Consider the following 22,181-nt stretch of genomic DNA (forward strand, 5'->3'; position numbering starts at 1 on the left):
GACATAAACAGCCAGCACACGACACAGAGCTGGGTGCAGACAGTGTGGTGTTAATGCATGTTGTATACAGTGGCACAGCTGCAGCACATGGGAGCCTGGTATCACACATCACAGTTGGAGACTTCCAAGACAATATCTCAATATGCTTCCCCAACAAGATCATAGAACTTTGGTGTGTCCTACAGTGTCTAGAACAAATATTCACCCAAATTATTGCCAAGCCCAAATATACACCTACATCCAACCTGATCTCAGCCTGACCCTGATATACACCTACATCCAACCTGATCTCAGCCTGACCCTGATATACACCTACATCCAACCTGATCTCAGCCTGACCCTGATATACACCTACATCCAACCTGATCTCAGCCTGACCCTGATATACACCTACATCCAACCTGATCTCAGCCTGACCCTGATATACACCCACAAGCACCCCAATCTCCACCTAACCCTGATATACATTGTACACCCACATGCACCCCAATCTCAACCTAACCCTGATATACACCCACATGCACCCAAATCTCCACCTGACCCTGATATACACCCACATGCACCCCAATCTCAACCTAACCCTGATATACACCCACATGCACCCAAATCTCCACCTGACCCTGATATACACCCACATGCACCCAAATCTCCACCTAACCCTGATATACACCCACATGCACCCCAAACTCCACCTAACCCTGATATACACCCACAAGCACCCCAATCTCCACCTAACCCTGATATACATTGTACACCCACATGCACCCCAATCTCAACCTAACCCTGATATACACCCACATGCACCCCAATCTCCACCTGACCCTGATATACACCCACATGCACCCCAATCTCCACCTAACCCTGATATACACCCACATGCACCCCAAACTCCACCTAACCCTGATATACACCCACATGCACCCCAATCTCCACCTGACCCTGATATACACCCACATGCACCCCATTCTCAACCTGACCCTGATATACACCCACATGCACCCAAATCTCCACCTGACCCTGATATACACCCACATGCACCCCAATCTCCACCTGACCCTGATATACACCCACATGCACCCCAATCTCCACCTGACCCCGATACAAACCCACATGGACCCCAATCTCAACCTTATCCCAATATACACACACATGCACCCCAATCTCCACCTGACCCCGATGCAAACCCACATGCACCCCAATCTCAACCGTACCCCGATAAAAACCCACATGCACCCCAATCTCAATCTTACACTGATATACACCCACATGCACCCCAATCTCCACCTAACCCTGATATACACCCACATGCACCCCAATCTCCACCTAACCCTGATATACACCCATATGCACCCCAATCTCCACCTGACCCCGATACAAACCCATATGCACCCCAATCTCCACCTTACCCCGATACAAACCCATATGCACCCCAATCTCCACCTTACCCCGATACAAACCCATATGCACCCCAACCTCCACCTGACCCCGATACAAACCCACATGCACCCCAATCTCCACCTGACCCCGATACAAACCCATATGCACCCCAATCTCCACCTGACCCCGATACAAACCCACATGCACCCCAATCTCCACCTGACCCCGATACAAACCCATATGCACCCCAATCTCCACCATAATAAACTCTCCCGTTCCTCCAACTCCATTTCAATAGATCACACATGTTAACAAAAACAATTACACAGATAATACAATCATATCTGATGGAATATGAAATGTCTACTCTTAATTTCATAATGCCAGTATATTTTTCTTTTCTTTTTCACCTGTCATCCCAACAATATCAGATTCTTTTCAAGTTGTGAGAACAAAAGTCGTGTGGTGATGAATCCTTTCCAGATCCTGCCATCAGGTCAAGCCCATTACTGTACCAGCAGATGGGAGCATCTCACAAGACTGATACTCCCGCAGACAGGCGCTTTGTTCCTGCCAATTACGTTCTGTTCATGTTATGCAATAAAAGTGGGAGGTCTGTAGACTTGCAGCAGGCTCCTTCAGATTTAATTTCCAGTACTAATTTTTTTACAATCTTCTCCTTTTTTGTTGGAAACATTGTCACTTCTTCTTCTTCATATAAAACATACGTAAGTTTATTCCTGTAGCTAGTCCACAGCAGCGCATTTCAGTCAGTGATTTTGTTAAATGACTTCATTTGGGGTGAACGTGGAAGGCCCGGGGGGGCGGGACTAAGTACTGGCAGTCAAAATGTTGACCTAACTATATATTTTCACCCCACCCACTCACTACTCACCCCATCCTACCCTATCACACCTCACTCAATCAAATCTCACCCCAACCTACCCTATCTCAAACCAACCACTCACATCTCACCTCATTCACTCACATCTCACCCCAACTTACGTATCTCACCCCACCCACTCACATCTCAACCAACCCACTCAAATCTCACCCAACCCACTCACATCTCACCTCAACCTACCTATCTCACCCAACCACTCACATCTCACCCAACCCTCTCACATCTCACCTCAACCTACCTATCTCACCCCATCCACTTACACCAAACCCCACCCTCTCACACCTCACCCCTGTAACTTTACACAGTTTGGGACATTTCATGTTGATATTAGACTACACATACCAATGAGTACTTTTCTATTACTGTCATTCAGCACACACCATGCTGTGCTCCAACAACAGTGATATGTCAGAGTGTATGAAGCACAAACATCCTTGGGGGAAGGACAAGCATGCATGTATGTATCAGTAATCAAACTGAAGTGTCAAAGTACGGCCATGTTATCACAAGAACATGAAAAGAAAGAACTTTGTTTTAACCTGGGGTACAAAAATCTTTAGGATATCAATAGATTGATTGGAAAACAGATCGACCAACCACAGCAAAACCCTTGCTTACAGCATGATAACAATCTGTCATACACACCCTATAGAACACATATAAAAGATCAATCACATTTTATTGAGCTAGATTTGTTCAACATGAAAATAACACATTCCCACATCATCCAATGACATTCATAGGAATACAATTTCATTGTTTTAGACCCAAACAATATCATGCTCCATGAAACAAAAAGAATTAAGACCCCCATACCCCAAAGAAAACCAAAACCAAAAAGCCAAACATTTTCAACCCATGAAAGCATCCTGCTTAGTGAGGTCATTAAAACCCTACAAGTATAAACACTACACAAACACAGCTACATCATTGTGTACAAAGCATGCACGCACGCACACACCCAAAGGGTAAACTAAAAAAATAATTCACTGTCCAGAAGAACGAGCAGGCCCCAAAATGACCTTATTCAATACTCTAACAGGCCTTATTATTCTATATGAACAACAAACATTGTTTGTTTGCCAAATATGATTATAAATTCAGCCATTGAAAATTGTGTATATATTCTGTTTGTGTGACAACATCAACCAGCCCACCACTGACTTCACATTAACAGCAGGCCCTCTGCTATTTCTGCTGGCTACAGGCCAAATGGCCAGCATTAAAGTCAACCCTTAATACATGTGTTAGTGTCCTTTGCCAGCTAAATCTCACCAATGACACATCAACGCGAGTCCATACAAACACTCAAAATACCTCTGACATTTGCACACCACAAATATGTATCCCCATGGCACGATCAAATTTGATAATGTGAGATATTATGTCTTAAATTTCCGAGAACCTTTCCATAAACATCCCCTTTAGACACAAATGGCAGAAGAGCATGTCTGTGAGCAGTTGCACATCCTCCCAGTAAATGTCTTCGTGAGCGTGACTGAATCACGTCTGTGGGCGAGATTCCACATGGCAGGGATGTTTTTGTAGTTTCAATGTAAATTCTATACAAACAGCATACCATGGGTTTATGAATGTCATATTTGCAATATTTGCCAGTCGAGGTTTGAGATCTCATCAACAAACTTCTTTAATAAATCTTCCTGTGTCACAAAAAAGTTTGAATTACAGAGTAAAGACTGACATGTTTTGGCTAATGTGGGTAATATTTTCTGTGTTCATCCACCAAGAAGATAATTGTGCCTGCACGTATAAATCTTGTTTGTTTTCTATTACATGTTCTTAATTTGCAACCCTTTTTCACAATATAAACTTCCAAAAATGACACAAATACTTCTCTTCTGCTTTGAACCTGTCTTCTAAATAGCATATTTGTGTAATTATGCCCCATCAATTACTTGACAAATAGACAGTTTTCATTTGTTACTGTTGGATAGCAGATGATGCTTTTGTTTATAAGTGTAAGATATCTAATGAACAAGTCATGAGGCCAAGTAATCACCAATAGCCCTTAAAATACTGATGTACATGATACGAGGGTAGTTGAATAAGTTATGCAACTTCAATATAAGACCAAGTTGCGGAATATCTTTTACACTTTTATTTTTCAATATAATCTCCATTCACCTCAATACACTTACTCCATTTGTCCTTCAAGCTTTTAATACCACTGCTGTGTGTAGAGAGTGAGTGAGAGTTGGGTTTTCCACCTCTTTAAACATTATTTCAGTTATATCACAGTGTGTCAGTTTAACGTGGGAGCAAAGCCTGAAGTGATGCCAGACTCAGACATTACCATTTTGGTGAAACCCACAAGCACAGGTATGGTACTGACAAACCTAGAAACATAATCAGTGCAATCCAGGATTCAAACCCACCATCATAGGTTTCTGGCATGCTCAAAGGATGCAACTCTCCCAGGCATATGAAAAACTTGGTTGTAAATTACATGGCCAATATATCAAAACTGGATTTTCTTTTAGACGTTAAAGTGAAAATTATTAATTTGAGTACTGAACAACCCTTCCTTTGAAATTTTCTCCTTTTTGATGTTTTTCAAAAAAACAGGAAGAGCAATGAAACGTGTGATTTTTAGAACCCTCCCACCCTCCATGGGTGATGACTAAAGAGCTGGGTTCATGGCTATGTAGTTGAGATATACCATGTCTGCTCAGGTTAATATTGGAGAAAAGCCTGACGGGATGCTGGTTTTAGATATTTACCAATTTGGGACCAACCATTATCAAAATCAGGACAATTGTGGGATTCGAACCCATGATCATTTGATGTTGGCACATAAGGGACACAACTCTCACTGCAACATGGCTAATAGCTGCGCCTTAGACAACTTGGGCACTTGACACTTCCTAAATCATCCACAGAGTAAAGATATATTTAACAGTGCTCAATTTAGCTCTACAAAACATGCACAAGTACAAACTGTTATTGAGAGATGCAACGTTATATTTATGTCTACATGCACATGACATTTTCAAATTTGTAAAGTTTATTTATCTCTGAAGTCTTTTTACCATTCTGCATCACTAATCCCTGTCTTCCATTTGTTACGTGTAATTTGTCATGCTTTTTTAAGACTTGATGTCATCAAACCGTGGGTACTTCATGGTTATGTGCACATGTTCCTGTTATGTTTTACAGCAATGGGTCTTTAATTTATGTGACACTGGCAGCAGATTGGCCTATGTGTGTGTGTGTGTGTGTGTGTGTGTGTGTGTGTGGTTTTTTTGGGGGGGGGCATAATCAGATTTTTCAATATGGCTGCTGTCAAATGAGCTGCAAAATGGTAAGATTCTTATGTTCCTATTACATCATATGGGGAGGTGTTCTTTTTGTGTGTACTTCTGGATATACTCATCTCAATCAATCATAGGTCCCTAATTATGAACACCCAACTCGCCTGCCCTTGATGCCATATGTCAGCTCGCTGCAGCAAGGTTGCGACCACATCAAAGTCTCGTTTCTGCTTCCTTCCCTCAATATAATGACCTTGGAAGTCCCAGGCATCGTGCCTGGGTGCCTGTTACGGTTTAATTGTGAATTAAGCTAAATGATGTGTTTTTCTACCAAACACCATATGCATGCATCACTGTCTGCCATCTGTGGTCAATGGAGTGAGCACATATCTATGTCAGCATGGGAACACAACATGAAACTGACAAGACAGAGTCATCCATATCCCCAAACCTTCCTTGCATGCTAACAATTGAAAACAAATAATTTTGATTTCTGTAAAAATGATAGGCACCAGTCCTTACTAGCAAATACATTTGCAAAGTTTCATGAGGAGAAAAAAACCTGGAAAAGATATTTTTTTCAAATTCCAGAACAGGAAAGCACAAGTACAGCACTTGCCTGACGTATAGGCTCTTGAATATATGAGACCGCTTCAGTGGTCTAGTGGTAGAGCATCTGCCCGGAGAGTGGAAGGTATGGGTTCGATCCCTGGTTGTGTCATACCAAAAGACACTAAAAGATGGTACTTGTTGTTACCCTGCCTAGCACTCAACATTAAGGGGTTAAAACAAGGACTGGTCGGCTCAGAGCCAGTATACTGTGTGTGAGTTGGGTATTCATGTTAACTGCGGCATGGTATCTCAGTAGGCTAGCACTATAAACTGAGTGGGGTATTCATGTTAACAGCATGGTATCTCAGGGGGCTAGTACTATAATCGACATTTGTCTGGACTAGTACAAGAAGCCACACACACAGAGATACAGATACATTTCTTGCATACATGATATGCTCTTGAAACGAACCCTAAACTTATATGAGCAATCACACACACAAAAAAAACAAGGGCCACAACTTGGTAACTATTAATAATTCCTTATGGCAAAGTCAAACTTCATAACAAGCCCCCACTTCATGATGTATTCAAAGTGTCATCGTTGTTTACTGTATAAGAATAGTGCTATAATTAGTTTCATGTGATCTAGCTGTCGTATGTTTTAGATACTTGCAATTCATAAGTATTCATACTCCCATACATGTCAGCATGCATAATGTATGTGCATTGGGCGAGGAAATTGGCCTTCCTCTTTGAGAGATGATATGAATGAGTCAATACCAAGATACAACAATCTGTAGTGGTTTCTGGGAAATGACAGTACTGTGCACCATGTCTAAAAGGCAAAAAAACGGCCATAACATCTATTTTCAATAATGGGTTTCAAACCAGATCAACATATTTATGCTGTACTGCTGTAAGCAAAATGTCATCCACATATCTTTAGCAGTTTACAAGGAATCTGTATCAATTGGGGTACAGTGCACAAAGTCTGAAAACATCAGGCAAGGGCCATAACTCTGTAAAATATTAATCCCAAATGTATTCCTGAATGATGAATGCAAAATGTCATCCTGATTTCTATGAAAACTTTTCCAATTGGTTGTCCTGTGCACATTGTCCAAAAGATCAAACAAGAGCCATAACTCTGTAAAACATAAACAGTTTTCAAACTCGATCATATTTTTTTATCCCTTAAAATGTCATCCTTGTATCCAGAGCTGTTTCTGAAAATAATTGTCACATTGAAGATGGACAGGAAGGGCAGGCAGACAGAGCACAAATATCCTGCTCCACTTTATGGCGGGTGATAATAACACATAAGGCCATAACATATTAATTATAATATTTTCACCCCTGCCTGCATGAAGTGAAGATGACAGCTGACCAAAGCATGCCAAGCAATCCCTTTGTCTAAACCAAATGACCCCAATAGTTTGTTGACAACCCAGTGACCATGACGATGGAGGTATGTGACAGGCATACTGACCAGGTTCTCACTGATGAGCTTGGATATCACAACATCATTCTGGGGTGAACACAACTGGGCCAGAACTTTTGGGTCTTGCAGATTCAGCTTTTCAAATCTATCCATCCAATCAGATTTAGCGTCTGGAGAGAAGACTGTGTCAAACAGCAAGCTGATTGGTCGAAAGTCCTGCTCCCTGTCCATTGGAATGTCATGGTCATCCTGTGGACACCGGCAATTCTTACATACCTTTCTGCAAGAAATATAGTCAAAGTTATAAACTGGCATTTGGCTACTGGATATATTTGTTGTCAGAATTAAGAAAGATTAGTAGGTCTGTAACAATTTTGTTTTGTTTGTTTGTTGTTTAACGACCCACAAAGCAATATTCCAGCTACATGACAGCGGTCTGTAAATAATCAAGTCTGGACCAGAGAATCCAGTGATTGACATCATATGCATGTGTAGCAGGGCATGGAGTCATCCCACAGGTGACATCCTTACCTTGTCAGCTTGCAGACGGGATTAACCTCTTTGGTCATGTGGACAAGCATCCGACCTCGGATCAGAAGGTCCGTGGTTCGAATCCCATCATGGGACTCGGAAATTTTAAGGCCGCGCTACACCATTAGTCGCCTCTTACGACAAGCATGGGTTGCTGAACACAAATTCTAACCCGGATCAAAATACACTCTTGATATTATTAGATCTTTTACTCTTGTATGCATCATCCCTAGGCAATTGAGATAACTGAATATAAAAGTCCATTTTCCACCCTTGCTGAACTAGGTGGGAATTGCAAGACTTAATCGTAGCGCCACCTGTGGCAAATAAGAGTTGTCCCTTCTATGTCCCTCCTATTGACCAATCAGATTCCATCTCTCATATCACATGCATTTGCTTCATACAAAATGGTGGCACCCAGGCAAGACAATCTGATCGATAATCAAGATGTATATTGTAATAGAACAGGTGACCTAAGCACTTCAATAAAAAGCATGAAACAATTTGGAAAATATCTGTTGATGCCCAGTTGACAATGCACATGCGTTTCAAATACTGCAGTTGACCAAAATCTACATGCTGAAATCCATGTTGCTTATGAACAGGATGTCTAGTTTGTTATACAATTTTGATTGGACTGTACATAGACTCGTTAGTCCAGTTAATAAGTAACTCCACAATTCCAGTTTAGTTCGGCAAGGGTGGAAACTGGACTTATACAGTCAGTTAACTCCCTTGGCTTGGGAAGACGTCCCATATGATAACTGAAGAGGATTGTTCGACACCTCCATAGAAGATCGTCAGGTTCACCTTCTAATCAGCCAATCAATGGACCTTCTGACAAAGAGGTTGGATGACTCCACGCCCTGCTACATCAGCATTACTTAAAGACCAGTTTAGTTCATATATAATGTTTCAGTTGAAACCATGAAAGCATCTTTCTGTGCACGCTTGTTCCAGGTGTAGCACATGGGAACGCCCCAGGACATCAGTCATGTTATACATCACTGTCAAGCCTAGTAATTAATGACTGGTAAACACATATCAAGGGGTTAAGTGGCTTTTTCATTTTTCAATAAGGAAAATATGTAACATAATTTGCTGACTGGCTACGATTAAATTAGACTGCTATATCACTACAAAAAGAGTCTTCTGGTTTCTCGTCTAAACAAAACACTCTTTTTCCTGCTCAAATATGCATTACAGAAAAGTGCATATCTGTGGTAAGTATTCCATCCATTTGAAAAAGCAAATATATTTGTCATTTCATTTGTTGATATGCACTTTACAGGCAAAACTAACATAAAACTTTTAACGATAAATTAGGAGACAATCGTTTAACACTTCATGAGCCATTTCGAGCCAATCAGAATGGGTAATTGCTTTTCACTGCTGAATATTAATTCTAATGGGACATGAATGTCATAATTTATGTCTGATGTGAGATTCGAGAGCTGTGTTTGTGAATATAGTCTTACCTCCAATAATGCACCTCGAGTCCCGGACACCCGTCGATGCACTTGAGACACCGCGGACCCCGAGGAGTGCGTGGGAATTTATTTGTACCCTGCAATATGAGAGAAAAGTTATTAACTCAAGAATTGGGGTTAAATCAAGTAATAACTTGTTAAAAATTCAAAATGAAATACACATGTTAGATACTGTGGTCACAGGCTCTGAGATAAGCAGGTGACAAATTCAACACCACTAGTCAGTCACAGCTCCATGCCAGGTTTGAGGCAATGAGACATCTTGTTTAGCCAACCATTATATCTTGTCTGTTTCTCATCTCCATGACTAGACCTTTGGAAAACACCCTAGTCTCAGCATATGACGAGTTCCCTAAGGAACACCCTGACCTTAGTATATGGCTTGTCCCCCGAGGAACACCCTGGCCCTAGTATATGACTAATCCCCCGAGGAACACCCTGGCCTCAGTATATGGCTAGTCCCCCTAGGAACACCCTGGCCCTAGTATATGGCTAGTCCCCCTAGGAACACCCTGGCCTTAGTATATGACTAATCCCCCGAGGAACACCCTGACCTTAGTATATGGCTAGTCCCCCTAGGAACACCCTGGCCCTAGTATATGACTAATCCCCCGAGGAACACCCTGGCCTCAGTATATGGCTAGTCCCCCTAGGAACACCCTGGCCCTAGTATATGGCTAGTCCCCCTAGGAACACCCTGGCCTTAGTATATGACTAATCCCCCGAGGAACACCCTGGCCTTAGTATAGGACTAATCCACCGAGGAACACCCTGGCCCTAGTATATGGCTAGTCCCCCTAGGAACACCCTGGCCTTAGTATATGACTAATCCCCCGAGGAACACCCTGGCCTTAGTATATGACTAGTCCCCAAAAGGAACAGCATATCCTCAGTGTATGACTATTTCCCTAAGGAACACACTGGCCTCAGTATATGCCTAGTCCCCCTAGGAACACCCTGACCTCAGTATATTACAAGTCCCCAAACGCCCTGGCCTTAATACATGACTAGTCCCTCGATGAACACCCTGGCCTCAGTATATGACTAGTCCCCCTAGGAACAACCTGGCCTTAGTACATGACTAGTCCCTCGATGAACACCCCGGCCTCAGTATATGCCTAGTTCCCCGAGGAACACACTTGCCTTAGTATATGACTTGTTGCCCGAGGAACATCCTGGCCTCAGTATATGACTAGTCCCCTGAGGAACAATCCTGACCTTAGTATATGACTAGTCCCCCGAGGAACAACCTGGCCTTAGTATATGATCAGTTCATGAGGAACACCCTGGCCTCAGTATATGACTAGTCCCCTCAAGAACATTCTTACTATAGTATATGACTAGTTCCCTGAGGAACATTCTAACTATAGTATATGACTAGTTCCCTAAGGAAAACTCTGGCCTTAGTACATGACTAGTCCCCAAAGAAACACCCTAACCTTAACATATAACTTGTTCCCCGAGGAACATCCTGGCCTCAGTATATGCCTAGCTCCCTGAGGAACACCCTGGCCTCAGTATATGACTAGTTCCCAAAGGCAAAACTCTGGCCTTTGTACATGACTAGTCCCCAAAGAAACACCCTGGCCTTAGTATATGACTAGTACTCCAAGAAACACCCGAGACTCAGTATATGACTAGTCCCCCAAGGAACACCCTAACCTTAGCATATGACTTGTTCCCCGAAGAACATCCTGGCCTCAGTATATGCCTAGTCCCCCGAGGAACACCCTAGCCTTAGTATATGACTAGTCCCCCGAGGAACACCCTGGCCTCAGTATATGACTAGCCCCCTGAGGAACATACTAACTATAGTATATGACTAGTCCCCTGAGGAACACCCTAGCCTTAGTATATGACTAGTTCCCTAAGGAAAACTCTGGCCTTAGTACACTACCAGTTCCATGAGGAATGCCCTGGCCTTAGTACACGACCAGTTCCCCGAGGAATGCCCTGGCCTTAGTACACGACCAGTTCCCCGAGGAATGCCCTGGCCTTAGTACACGACCAGTTCCATGAGGAATGCCCTGGCCTTAGTACACGACCAGTTCCATGAGGAATGCCCTGGCCTTAGTACACGACCAGTTCCCCGAGGAATGCCCTGGCCCTAGTACACGACCAGGTCCCCGAGGAATGCCCTGGCCCTAGTACACGACCAGTTCCCGTGGAACATCATAGCCAACATATATCACCAGTTCCCTGAGGAACACCCTAGCTTCAGTATATGACTAGTCCTGTGAGGAACACCCTAGCCTCAGTATATGACTAGTCCTGTGAGGAACACCCTGGCCTCAGTATATGACTAGTCCTCTGAGGAACACCCTGGCCTCAGTATATGACTAGTCCTCTGAGGAACACCCTGGCCTCAGTATATGACTAGTCCTCTGAGGAACACCCTAGCTTCAGTATATGACTAGTCCTGTGAGGAACACCCTAGCCTCAGTATATGACTAGTCCTGTGAGGAACACCCTGGCCTCAGTATATGACTAGTCCTCTGAGGAACACCCTAGCCTCAGTATATGACTAGTCCTGTGAGGAACACCCTAGCCTCAACATGTGACTAAGCCCCACAGAACACCTCCAGCCCATTGGCACAACAGTCACTCATATAGGAAACTAGACCCATTGAATCAGGTGTCATTAACTTATTAAGATACGGCATGCTCGGAAGTCCTCGGGATGGATGAGATGCTCTTCAGTGTCACCCACATCACCCAACTTTGACGCAAGGTTATGCTCCTAGTTAATGTATTTAGCATTACACTGTATTAATTAGTGCTGAGTTCTTTCTCTAATGATATGCATCAACTGGCTGTTGGTATGAACAGTGTAAAGCACAAATAAGTCCCCATTAACCTGCGCTCGTGTGGTCGCAACATTTGCCAAAAATGGGTCAAACTTGGCAAGGTGACAAGAAGATATCAAAGATGTGACTTGTCTGAAGGTGTGTCTCCGTATCCTGGTAGTGGAGATTGTTGCTTATACTATTGACCATTAGTCTGTCCCGTCTGATATGTCACAGCGCTGTAACTAATACTTCACCATGATGTTTATGTAGTAAATGCAGTATCAAGTGCTGATATCAAGTATTGATTAATTCACTGTGGCACAATCAAACATGAAATAAAAAAAATTCAGATTGTTACTTCTAAAACAATTAAATTCATATGGACAACAGTTAATTTATTTTATCAATTTTCAATGGATCCTTAACAAAACTACCAAAGAATATTGTTAGTAGAAATCTAATATAAAAAATTTACAAAAGAAATCAGGAAATCTGTTGGAAAATTATAAGAGAAACATAAACAATTCATAATTATTTTATGAATGTAATTTTTGCCCCCAAATTACTACAATTCATACAACATCTGCTAAGTTATTCTGAGAATTTCTGCTTAGATCTGCCACTTATCTGAGGACCAGAATTAACTGAACAAAGAATTACTATCATAATAAACAACATAACTAAACTATCTACAACAGTAAATTATCTGCTACTGGGCATTTGGAGGTGACAGAATCTTGTGCAGGGGTGGCACCAGTGTATACACTCCAGCGATGCTATCAGCTACCATTCCTCTCATAAAGGGATTATTTCCCAACATCTGGTGACACTCGATACAACAGCCATACCCCTTGGGAACTGGAGGCCCATAACGTCTATATTTATGTGTTCTTCCAATGAAATAATACCATTGGACCTCACCCAAGAATTATCTTAAAGGATAATGTTTGATGGGGCTTGCCCCAGGCAATTGTCAGACAGTTGCCGAGAATTGTGACACTTGAAACGTGATTTCTATTGTTACATGTTTGTGATGATGAACAGCTTGTAATACGTAAACATTTTGATATGGCATGTAAACCCCCATGCAACATTTACATGATTGTCTATTAGCATGCTGTAAACAGAATGTGTTCTTAAACACTGCTACTTGATTGTAGCTGTGATAGAAGCATCCAAATAGTAACACAGATGCTGAAAGAGAAGATGTGTTAAAGATCCATGACAAAAACTCAGTCTTGTGCAACTTTGGACATAAGTATTTTTAGGGGAGTCATCGTTTTATCATTGCTAAGATTAATCAGAGCACATTTGAATGAGCATGTTTACAATGATTAGCAATGCTTACAATATATCTTATTTGTTTGGGTACATGTTTATATATAGTTCATGCATCAAGATGAGGGAAGGAGATGGGTTTTTTCTCACTATGCATGTACAGTAGAACCACATTCACTGGCCAATACAAAAAGATAAAAAAGTGATTGACATCATGAGCATCGATCTACGCAATTGGGATACGATGACATGCATCAACCAAGTCAGCGAGTCTGACCACCCGATCCCGTAAGTCGCCTCTTATAAGCATATTCGCCTCATACGGCAAGCATGAGTTGCTGAAGACCTATTCCAACCCAGGTCTTGTCGGGTATTGGGTACATGGGAGCATTGAGCCTACATCAACATCACACATATAAGAGAGGTAAAATGATAAAGTTTTGAGTATTAGAGTTATGACAACAACATTTGAAGAAGTGATGACTTGACAGGGCTATATATTTCAAAGGATAAGTTTGTTATTGGCAAACAAACCTTAAAGTCCAGTTCCATGCATAATTTAACATAAAATAACTGTTTTTTTTCAAACATGATCTTTAGATTTTTACCAGCTGATTTTTTACTGTCGTTTAAAGGTGATAAACCGAGACCGAACAGCATTTGCAGCAAACAATTCTGTCACTACTTAATGTATTTATTTGTTCTGTCGAAGTAAAGGATTCTGAGCAGAATGCAGTTAAATAATTGAGACAGATAAAATTACTGCATTTTCAGAAGGATTTAGGAACATTAGTCTTAAGAAACTAGAATTTCCTAGCTCCTTTTTTCTCTCCAAACTACTCTTTTAGAATGCGACACAAAATTATAACATACTTGACAAGCTGAACATTAAATGGCATACACATTGAAAACCTAGTCTGTCATAGAATCCGATCCATAGTGTGATGGACCTCCTTAATCGATTGTGCTACCTTCTAGTAGTCAATGTCCCTTCAGTAACTAACACTGTAAATCTGAAAATACCATCCATATGTTCCACTCAACATCCGCCTTGGTACCCATTAAACAACAGAGAACCGAGTCAGTGAGTGACGTAAAGTTTATGTCACTTATTTCAGTCATTGGTTAATGTTGGTGGAAATCTTGAAGTGACCAAGGTCATTGACATCTACAACTTTGATGAAACCCAAAAGCAGAAGTATGGCACTGGGAGACCTACGTCGATAAGGGTGAATCGTTACTTCAAACCACCAACCAGTGCACACACATTTGTGGTGACTTTGTCACATGGGCCTCTAAAGGTGGTCAGGCTCTCTGATATGCCTGCTTGTGTGTTATGCTCGACGTGGATCGTTATTTGCGCTTTGAGACACGTTTTTCCATGTCCAAACTTGGTATGTAAAGAAGTGTAAACCAAATTCACCAACTCAGGCCCATCATGCTAATTTGTAAAAGGGAGTGAGTGGATTGAGTTGGGTTAATATCACCTTGATAATTATACAGCTACGTCATGGTGTGCCAACTTGATGTGGGAAGAAAGCCAACGTGATGCTGGTCTCAGACATGTACATCGTGGTGAAAACAACAATCACAAGCATAGTGCTGATACACCCATAGCATAATCAGGGCCAATCTGTGAATCTGCCTAAGGATGCCTTAGATGACTGGGCCATCATCCCCCCCCCCCCCCCCCCCCCCCCCATCATTTTAGTAGCAAGTGGTGTAATCAGAAGTTTTTATTGCATTCAAGAGTTCAGACACCTTCGTCAGAATCTACGAAGTGAAAGCCTACCTTCCCTGCTTTATGAAAGCCATACAATGTATCTGTGATTATACAAGAAACAACCACATTCAGAAAAGCTGTAACTGTGTAAGCAGTCTGATAATCAAGAAGGAACATTTCTCATGAAAACATGTGTGACAGCCAAAAACAGACGTGCTCTGATTATTTTCACGATAATTCAGCAAAATTCCACACACCACAATGTAACATGCTGGTAGCGACAACTGAAAAGTCAAGACAACAATATGCAGCAAAGAGTGTTTATTTTGGGTGACAAAATGCCGAGCAAACAGAACGCACACACCTTTGTGAAATGCATAACATGCTAAACACCCTACACTTTGTAAAAAGTTTGTTGAGAGATCCAAAAATCTTGATATAATATTATTATCCTCTATCAGGGCTGGTCAATAAGAAGTTGAGGTCCTCCTGAGGTATTTGTTTAATAAAATTTGGTTTTGTTATACATCAGTGGTCTAGATACAGCACATTGCAGTTCCCACCTATGGCACATACGATGAAAGTGAATAGCATTTGCAACAAATAATTCTGTCACTACTTAATGTATTTATTTGTTCTGTCGAAGTAAAGGATTCTGAGCAGAATGAAGATAAATAATTGAGACAGATAACATTTCTGCACCTTTAGAAGGATTTACGAACATTAGTCTTAAAAACTAGAATTTCCTAGCTCCTTTTTTTCTCCAAACTACACTTTCAGAATGCGACATAAAATTATAACATACTTGACAAGCTGAACATTAAATGGCATACACATTGAAAACCTAGTCTGTCATACAGACCCTGTGAGTGAGTTGGGTCTAACGCCGCTTTTAATAATATTCCAGTTATATCACCGCGTGTCAGCTTAATGTAGGGGCGGTCGGGTAGCCTGGTGGTTAAAGCGTTCGCTCGTCACGCCGAAGACCCGGGTTCGAATCCCGACATGGGTACAATGTGTGAAACCCATTTCTGGTGTCCCCCGCCGTGATGTTGCTGGAATATTGCTAAAAGCAGCGTAAAACCATACTCACTCACTCACTCAGCTTAATGTAGGAGGAAAGCACGAAGTGGCGCAGGTCTCAGACGTTTACCACTTCGGTGAGACCCACGAGCACGGGTATGGTGCTGACAAACCTAGATACATAATCGAACCCACAATCATGGGTTTCTGGCGTGCCCAAGGGACGCAACTCTGCACAGCGAATCACGGCGCCTTAGACGACTGGGCCACTCGTGCCCCCCTTAAAACCCTGAAAAAAATATTTCCAAGACAGCCAATGCAAGTCTATAATTGTTGGCAAGAATAGATTACTGCATTTTTTTAAAATGAAGAGAGCCTCTGGGCATAATTTTACAACTGTTTTTTGCCCGCCTCCATCCTAATACCAAACAATGCTGTATGGATACAGAGACACATGGAATTGAGACATCCAAAAGCTTGTCTTCTGTCTGTCTATTTTCATTTGGGTCAGACGAAGTTGTGTTTGGTTTATGGACGAACCAGTCCCAATTATTGCTCTAGAGTAAAAAAATATAAAAGACAGAGCGAAAGGGCTCTGAAGATCACCTGACTTATGAAGTATTACACCTACAAATGTGGAGTGAGTGAGTGAGTATGGTTTTACGCCGCTTTTAGCAATATTCCAGCACTATCACGGCGGGGGACGCCAGAAACTACAAACATAGATCTTCTTATGGCTATCACGTCCACATTGCCCAGCGGTTCTTCAGAGCAGGATATTAGCTTTTTCTCAACATTATATTTCTAAATATGAATAAAATATGACAATAGAATCACTGATTTGAACATGAAGTGAAGATTTCATAAGTAGAAACCTGCATGTACAATTTCAGCTGCAGTCAAGCAGAATCAGGGGAGACGATATTTAAGAGCATCGTAACAGTGCAAAGGTATTTCGTTTGTAAAGGACAGTGTCTGAGTTAATGGGGGTCATGAGGATTTGTATGTTTTAAATAGTCCATCACAAGAATCAGACCGCTCTTTGAGATTCTGTAGGTCACTAGTCCTAGCCTTGATGGCCAAAGCGATGACTGTTATGGCTTTGGCACACTAATCAAATTGACGAACATGCTGGTTTGGCATCCATGGACAGTTTGGGCCTGCCTTCACTGGCTTTACTACTTCCCAAATCCAGAGGTGTAGGGTGGTGTAACTCTGTCTGGACCATCCTACCAACAGCCTCTCCCAATGTTGCTCAAACAATTTCTTTTCAAAGTCAAGTTTGAATTTCTTGACAAGGAACTATATACTATGTCTGTAAATTTACTTTTGCCATTGCTCGACAATGTACCAAAAATCGAACTATGGCAAAAAATAGTAATATATGTTGTTCAGAAAACCACTTTGCTGCATATGGTAATTCATAATGATACGTGCAGGAATGGCCAAAAAGGAAATTTCAATATGGCCTCCATGGCTAAATTTGAAAAAAAGGATCTGGATTCTGAATGACAATGGTGAGTTAAAAACCTAGCACTTCTTGGTGAATTATATCATGCTATTTCTTTTTTTTTTGAATTTGTAATAATTGTACTTCACGAAATATTCTTAGGAAATATGCCTTAAGTTAGACCAAAATGCTTTTAATATCTTGTATTTTGCTATATGACCAAACAAATCTGTAAATTAAAACCGAGAAAGGGTTGTTGCCTTATGTTCCACTAACTGAACAAGGCACTTGGCCAAGTGGCACACACTTCAGACACACACAGCTTCAGGCACTTCCTTCTTTTTGTTCAACCTATACAGTTTTTCTAACTGTTGCTAATGGGTCTGGCATTGCTATTACGGGTCCTTTAGATACAAAAGCGCTGGTTACCATGTCTGTAAAGCAAATATATCAAATTTGTTTTAAAAATTGATTGATTGGCCATATTATATACACTACAAGTTTCTCAAAGCATCATATTGGAGATGAAACAGGTACAATATCCATTTATTAAAAAAAGACCTCCTAAACATGTAAAAAATCTCCCCTGTCGAGAACTGTATCTCAAATACAGGCCTCCCTGGTGGAGCCGGTGACGTATGGCTGCTTTAAACACAATATGCAATTTGATTTCAATCTGGGTGGGCTTCCTAAAGGACAGCCACAGTAGGGGGCCCTTCTCTGCTTCCAGAAAGACACAAGGTGCTGCTCCACCAAAGCATACTTGCTGATATAACTGTACTCCCTTCGCTAGCTGGAGAGTCCGTCTACATGTGATAAGCCTGTTCGGGAAGAAGCCTTGTAGAATGCAAGCGCTTTTACAGCTTTTTGGGAAAAGGGGAGGTTCATTTGTGCAAGTTTGTGATTTTCAGTTTGTGTTTAGCACTGGTGTACCAAAGAAAATATTTCACAAAATGATTTAAATCTGGTGTTGTGAGAGTTTCACGCTTAGTATATCCGACCACCAAAAACACTGCTGAATGATGAATAATGAAATTATTGGTATGCTTCAAGTGGATGAGAGTGGGTGCTTAGAGCACCCCAGCACCCAACCCCCTCACTAGACCCGCGCATGGAAAGTAAATCAGCGCCAGAACAGCAAATAAGAAATATTGAGATATTAGAAAGCAAAAGTTTAGAAATTGGACACATTTCAAGTTACAGTCTGTCTCACCATGTTATTTCCCTGCTCTGCCCAACCCTTACTGTAATGATTAATGATTTAACCCTAATTTAAGCAAGTCTAGATTTTTTCTCAGGTTCAGGATCTAACTGGAACTCCGTTTCAATCTAAAGGGACTTGTTGTGTCTATTATTTATATATTGTGATCGAGAGACTAAGCGTTAGTCTCCACATCACACGACGAGACTATTTTGAAGTGACCATATGTCCTGATAAACGACTGTCACTGAAAACAAATCGTGTTTCTTTGCACATTTCAGTGGATCCTGTACTGGTGCATGATGTAGGTGCTGATGTTTTGGCGACAAGGAGCATACCAGGCAGGCTTCGTGTGATCCAGGGAGTCATCTGTGTCTTGGTGTGAGTAGCACGAAATTAGGCGTCACTTTTGGTGTGCTGGGGGTTAATTAACCATTACACTAAGAATGCTCAAAGCTTATCGCATTGTTTAGCATAACGTTTCCTTTCTTCGACGCCAGTATGTTTATTACTCTATTCTGTACCTATAAATTTCTTCAGTTCGGAGGAAATCATTTGAAAGATTGAACCTAAGAAGGAAAAGAAAATGTATCTAGCCTTTGTTACAAGCTAAATAGGCAGCCAAACGCTTGCGAAAAACAATCTCTCGGCGTTTACAGTATGTAGTGTTTTGCTTACAGCTGCACCTCATCTGTTGTGGAAGCTGTGCAGCATATGCAGTGTGTGCAGTGCGGTGCATGTAGGTAGTCAAGTGATCTTGCACAGCGACGTCAGCTGCCGGTGACGATGGGGATATAATGACAATATTGAACATCGGTTGGTTAAACACGTATGGAAACACCTGGTCGTGAGATGGGGAAGTTTGTACAGAGATTCAATAGGTTCTGTAGACGATGGCGTGTCGCTTCCATGGGTTAATGATCATGTCAGATGATGAAACTTTTTGACGTACGTGCTGGTCTCAGCAATTAATTGTGATAAAAAAAACATCTCCTGGAGTTGATGTGGGATATGTGTTTCAGTCATCGCTTTGAAAGGAGAAACTCCACAAAATCTTCTTATATTTTTACACCCAGCAGGTCCAATGTACTATGTTTTTGTGAAATTGTGAAATATCGAATGGTTGTCCCAAGAACCTACATGTTACCGGTGGAAATGTTCTGTCACGGTTTTAGACTTGGTCAAAGGAAACGTGTTCATCTAAAACACGAGAATATTGATGTATACAACCTTTATAACTCGAAGTCCTCGGCTCCATCAAAACTGTATCGACTTATCCGTAGTTCGAGACGATGACCATACCTCAGTGACAACTGGGATCTGTGGGGCCATAATGTTACATCGTCTTAAACGATGTGTCGAGTCAACAGATCCTGATAACCAGAGTTCACTTCAGATTCACAAATGATCCAACCATGATTTAATGGACCATAGATAATGCACAGACATACACTATCTCTTCAGTTGAAAAGGTTAGTTTGGTAGACAAGAAATGTAAACACAACGTTGGCAGTCATGAAAAATACTGAATAAGGAGAATATGGACCCCAACCCATGTTAGTTGAAACATTCGAAAGATATTCAGACCCTTGTTTACAATATACTCCTCCAAGTAATACCATACCCAGTGTTCAAATAAACTTTTTTATTAAACGTACGGGACGCAGTTCGTTAAAATTCATGTGTTTATTTTTGATAAACGATACCCAACACCAAACATGTTTTGGTGCACCCTAATTTGGTTATCAGGGAATAGGAAAAACTCGGGACACTCGGTTCATACACTACAAATAAGCTCTCGATCTTTCATCGAGTATGCAACATTCCTCTCGACACAGCAGCGCAGTTTCATCCATGTCCCCATACTTTTACCGCTCCATCATCCTAAATGTATTTTATTGTTGATCTTATCGGGGTACGTAGCAATTAATTTCCTTAAGCGTAAAAGTCCAAAATGGTAGAAAAATGTATCTGAGAGCATCTTCATCAGCCCAGTGACTCACGACCTCCTGCTGCTGATGGAGGCAACATACCATGAAAGTACTCTAGCCGTTTTTGTTCTGCTTGAGGGTGTTCATCTGAACGATGATACGATGTGTTGAAAATAACCTCTTTTTCTCTCAGACCTTTGCAACATTCATTATGCCCTGGTAATAGATGAGGCCAAAAAATAGGATGAGATTCATCAACTATCATGGCATCCTCCCATTGTCATATAATTCAGCAAACCTCTACGTAATGCTAAAGAATATGTGTTTTTTAAAAGTATTTTTTATACTTTTTCAATCTTAGACGTTTTATCATATGTTTTTGTGACTGGCCTCAACTGGTAAGAACATTCTAACACACAAGGGGATACGTCTGTATGCATTGCTACGTAGGCTTGTTGGCTGTATAACTGACTATTGCATTCTTCACAATTAACGCTAATCTGCTAGCCCGAGACTCCTAAGTTGTGCTGAGGACAAGTAAAATTCCGTTGACGGTAGTCCTCATTAACTATTAGCATATGGTGGCTATAATTCTGAATCAGTTCTCAAAGTTTCGATTTTGCTACAAATTGGAACTGAATAAAAACGAATTTTAATTCAACTATATTTGCATGTACGAATTATCTAACGGCCATTGAGATATCATTTGTTTATAAAACATAGACGCTGTGAAGGACCTTATCATATATCAGGAATCAAAATTGTATTGTGCAAACGGTTTGCTTGATAATGATATAGTGCAATGAATATGATGACGAAAAACGTGAAACCAGAGAGATGAAATCATTCGTCAAACCTCGGCCATTTCCGTAACGAAGATTGTGACCACAAGCGGACACGTATACCAGGCCACGTGCCAGACAGGCCACTCAGCACGTGCGGCTAATTAGCAACTGATGGATTAGTCTACATGATGGCTAATGTGCCCGAACTGGAGGTTCACACGTCGAGCTGTCACTGCAGAATTCTCCATGTCTAGGGAAGGTCGCACATGCCACATGCCAAGACCACGAACAAATTTCGAAACCTGAGAAAATGTTAAAGTTTAAAATTGGTGTGACACAACGTCGATTTGCGACATGCTTTGTACCAAATTATCCACTCAAGAGGAACTGATAGCTCATAGGCATCAACACAATCCAAGAAGTGGGGTATA

General features: G+C 41.4%; 1 protein-coding gene across 1 annotated transcript in view; it reads right to left on the minus strand.

Annotated features, from left to right (window-relative positions):
• LOC139444661 (testin-like) overlaps nt 1–22,181 on the minus strand; it is a 74,580-nt gene that overhangs the window by 47,648 nt on the left and 4,751 nt on the right. Inside the window, exons 2-3 of the mRNA XM_071225590.1 lie at nt 9,559–9,647; nt 7,598–7,829 (exon numbers count right to left, since the gene is read on the minus strand). Of these exons, the coding sequence (XP_071081691.1) occupies nt 7,598–7,829; nt 9,559–9,647 (321 nt within the window). The remainder of the gene's footprint in view (nt 1–7,597; nt 7,830–9,558; nt 9,648–22,181) is intronic.

Source organism: Haliotis cracherodii, unplaced genomic scaffold, assembly GCF_022045235.1.
Source record: "Haliotis cracherodii isolate W230 unplaced genomic scaffold, xgHalCrac1.p SCAF_6, whole genome shotgun sequence".
Lineage (NCBI taxonomy): Eukaryota > Metazoa > Mollusca > Gastropoda > Lepetellida > Haliotidae > Haliotis > Haliotis cracherodii.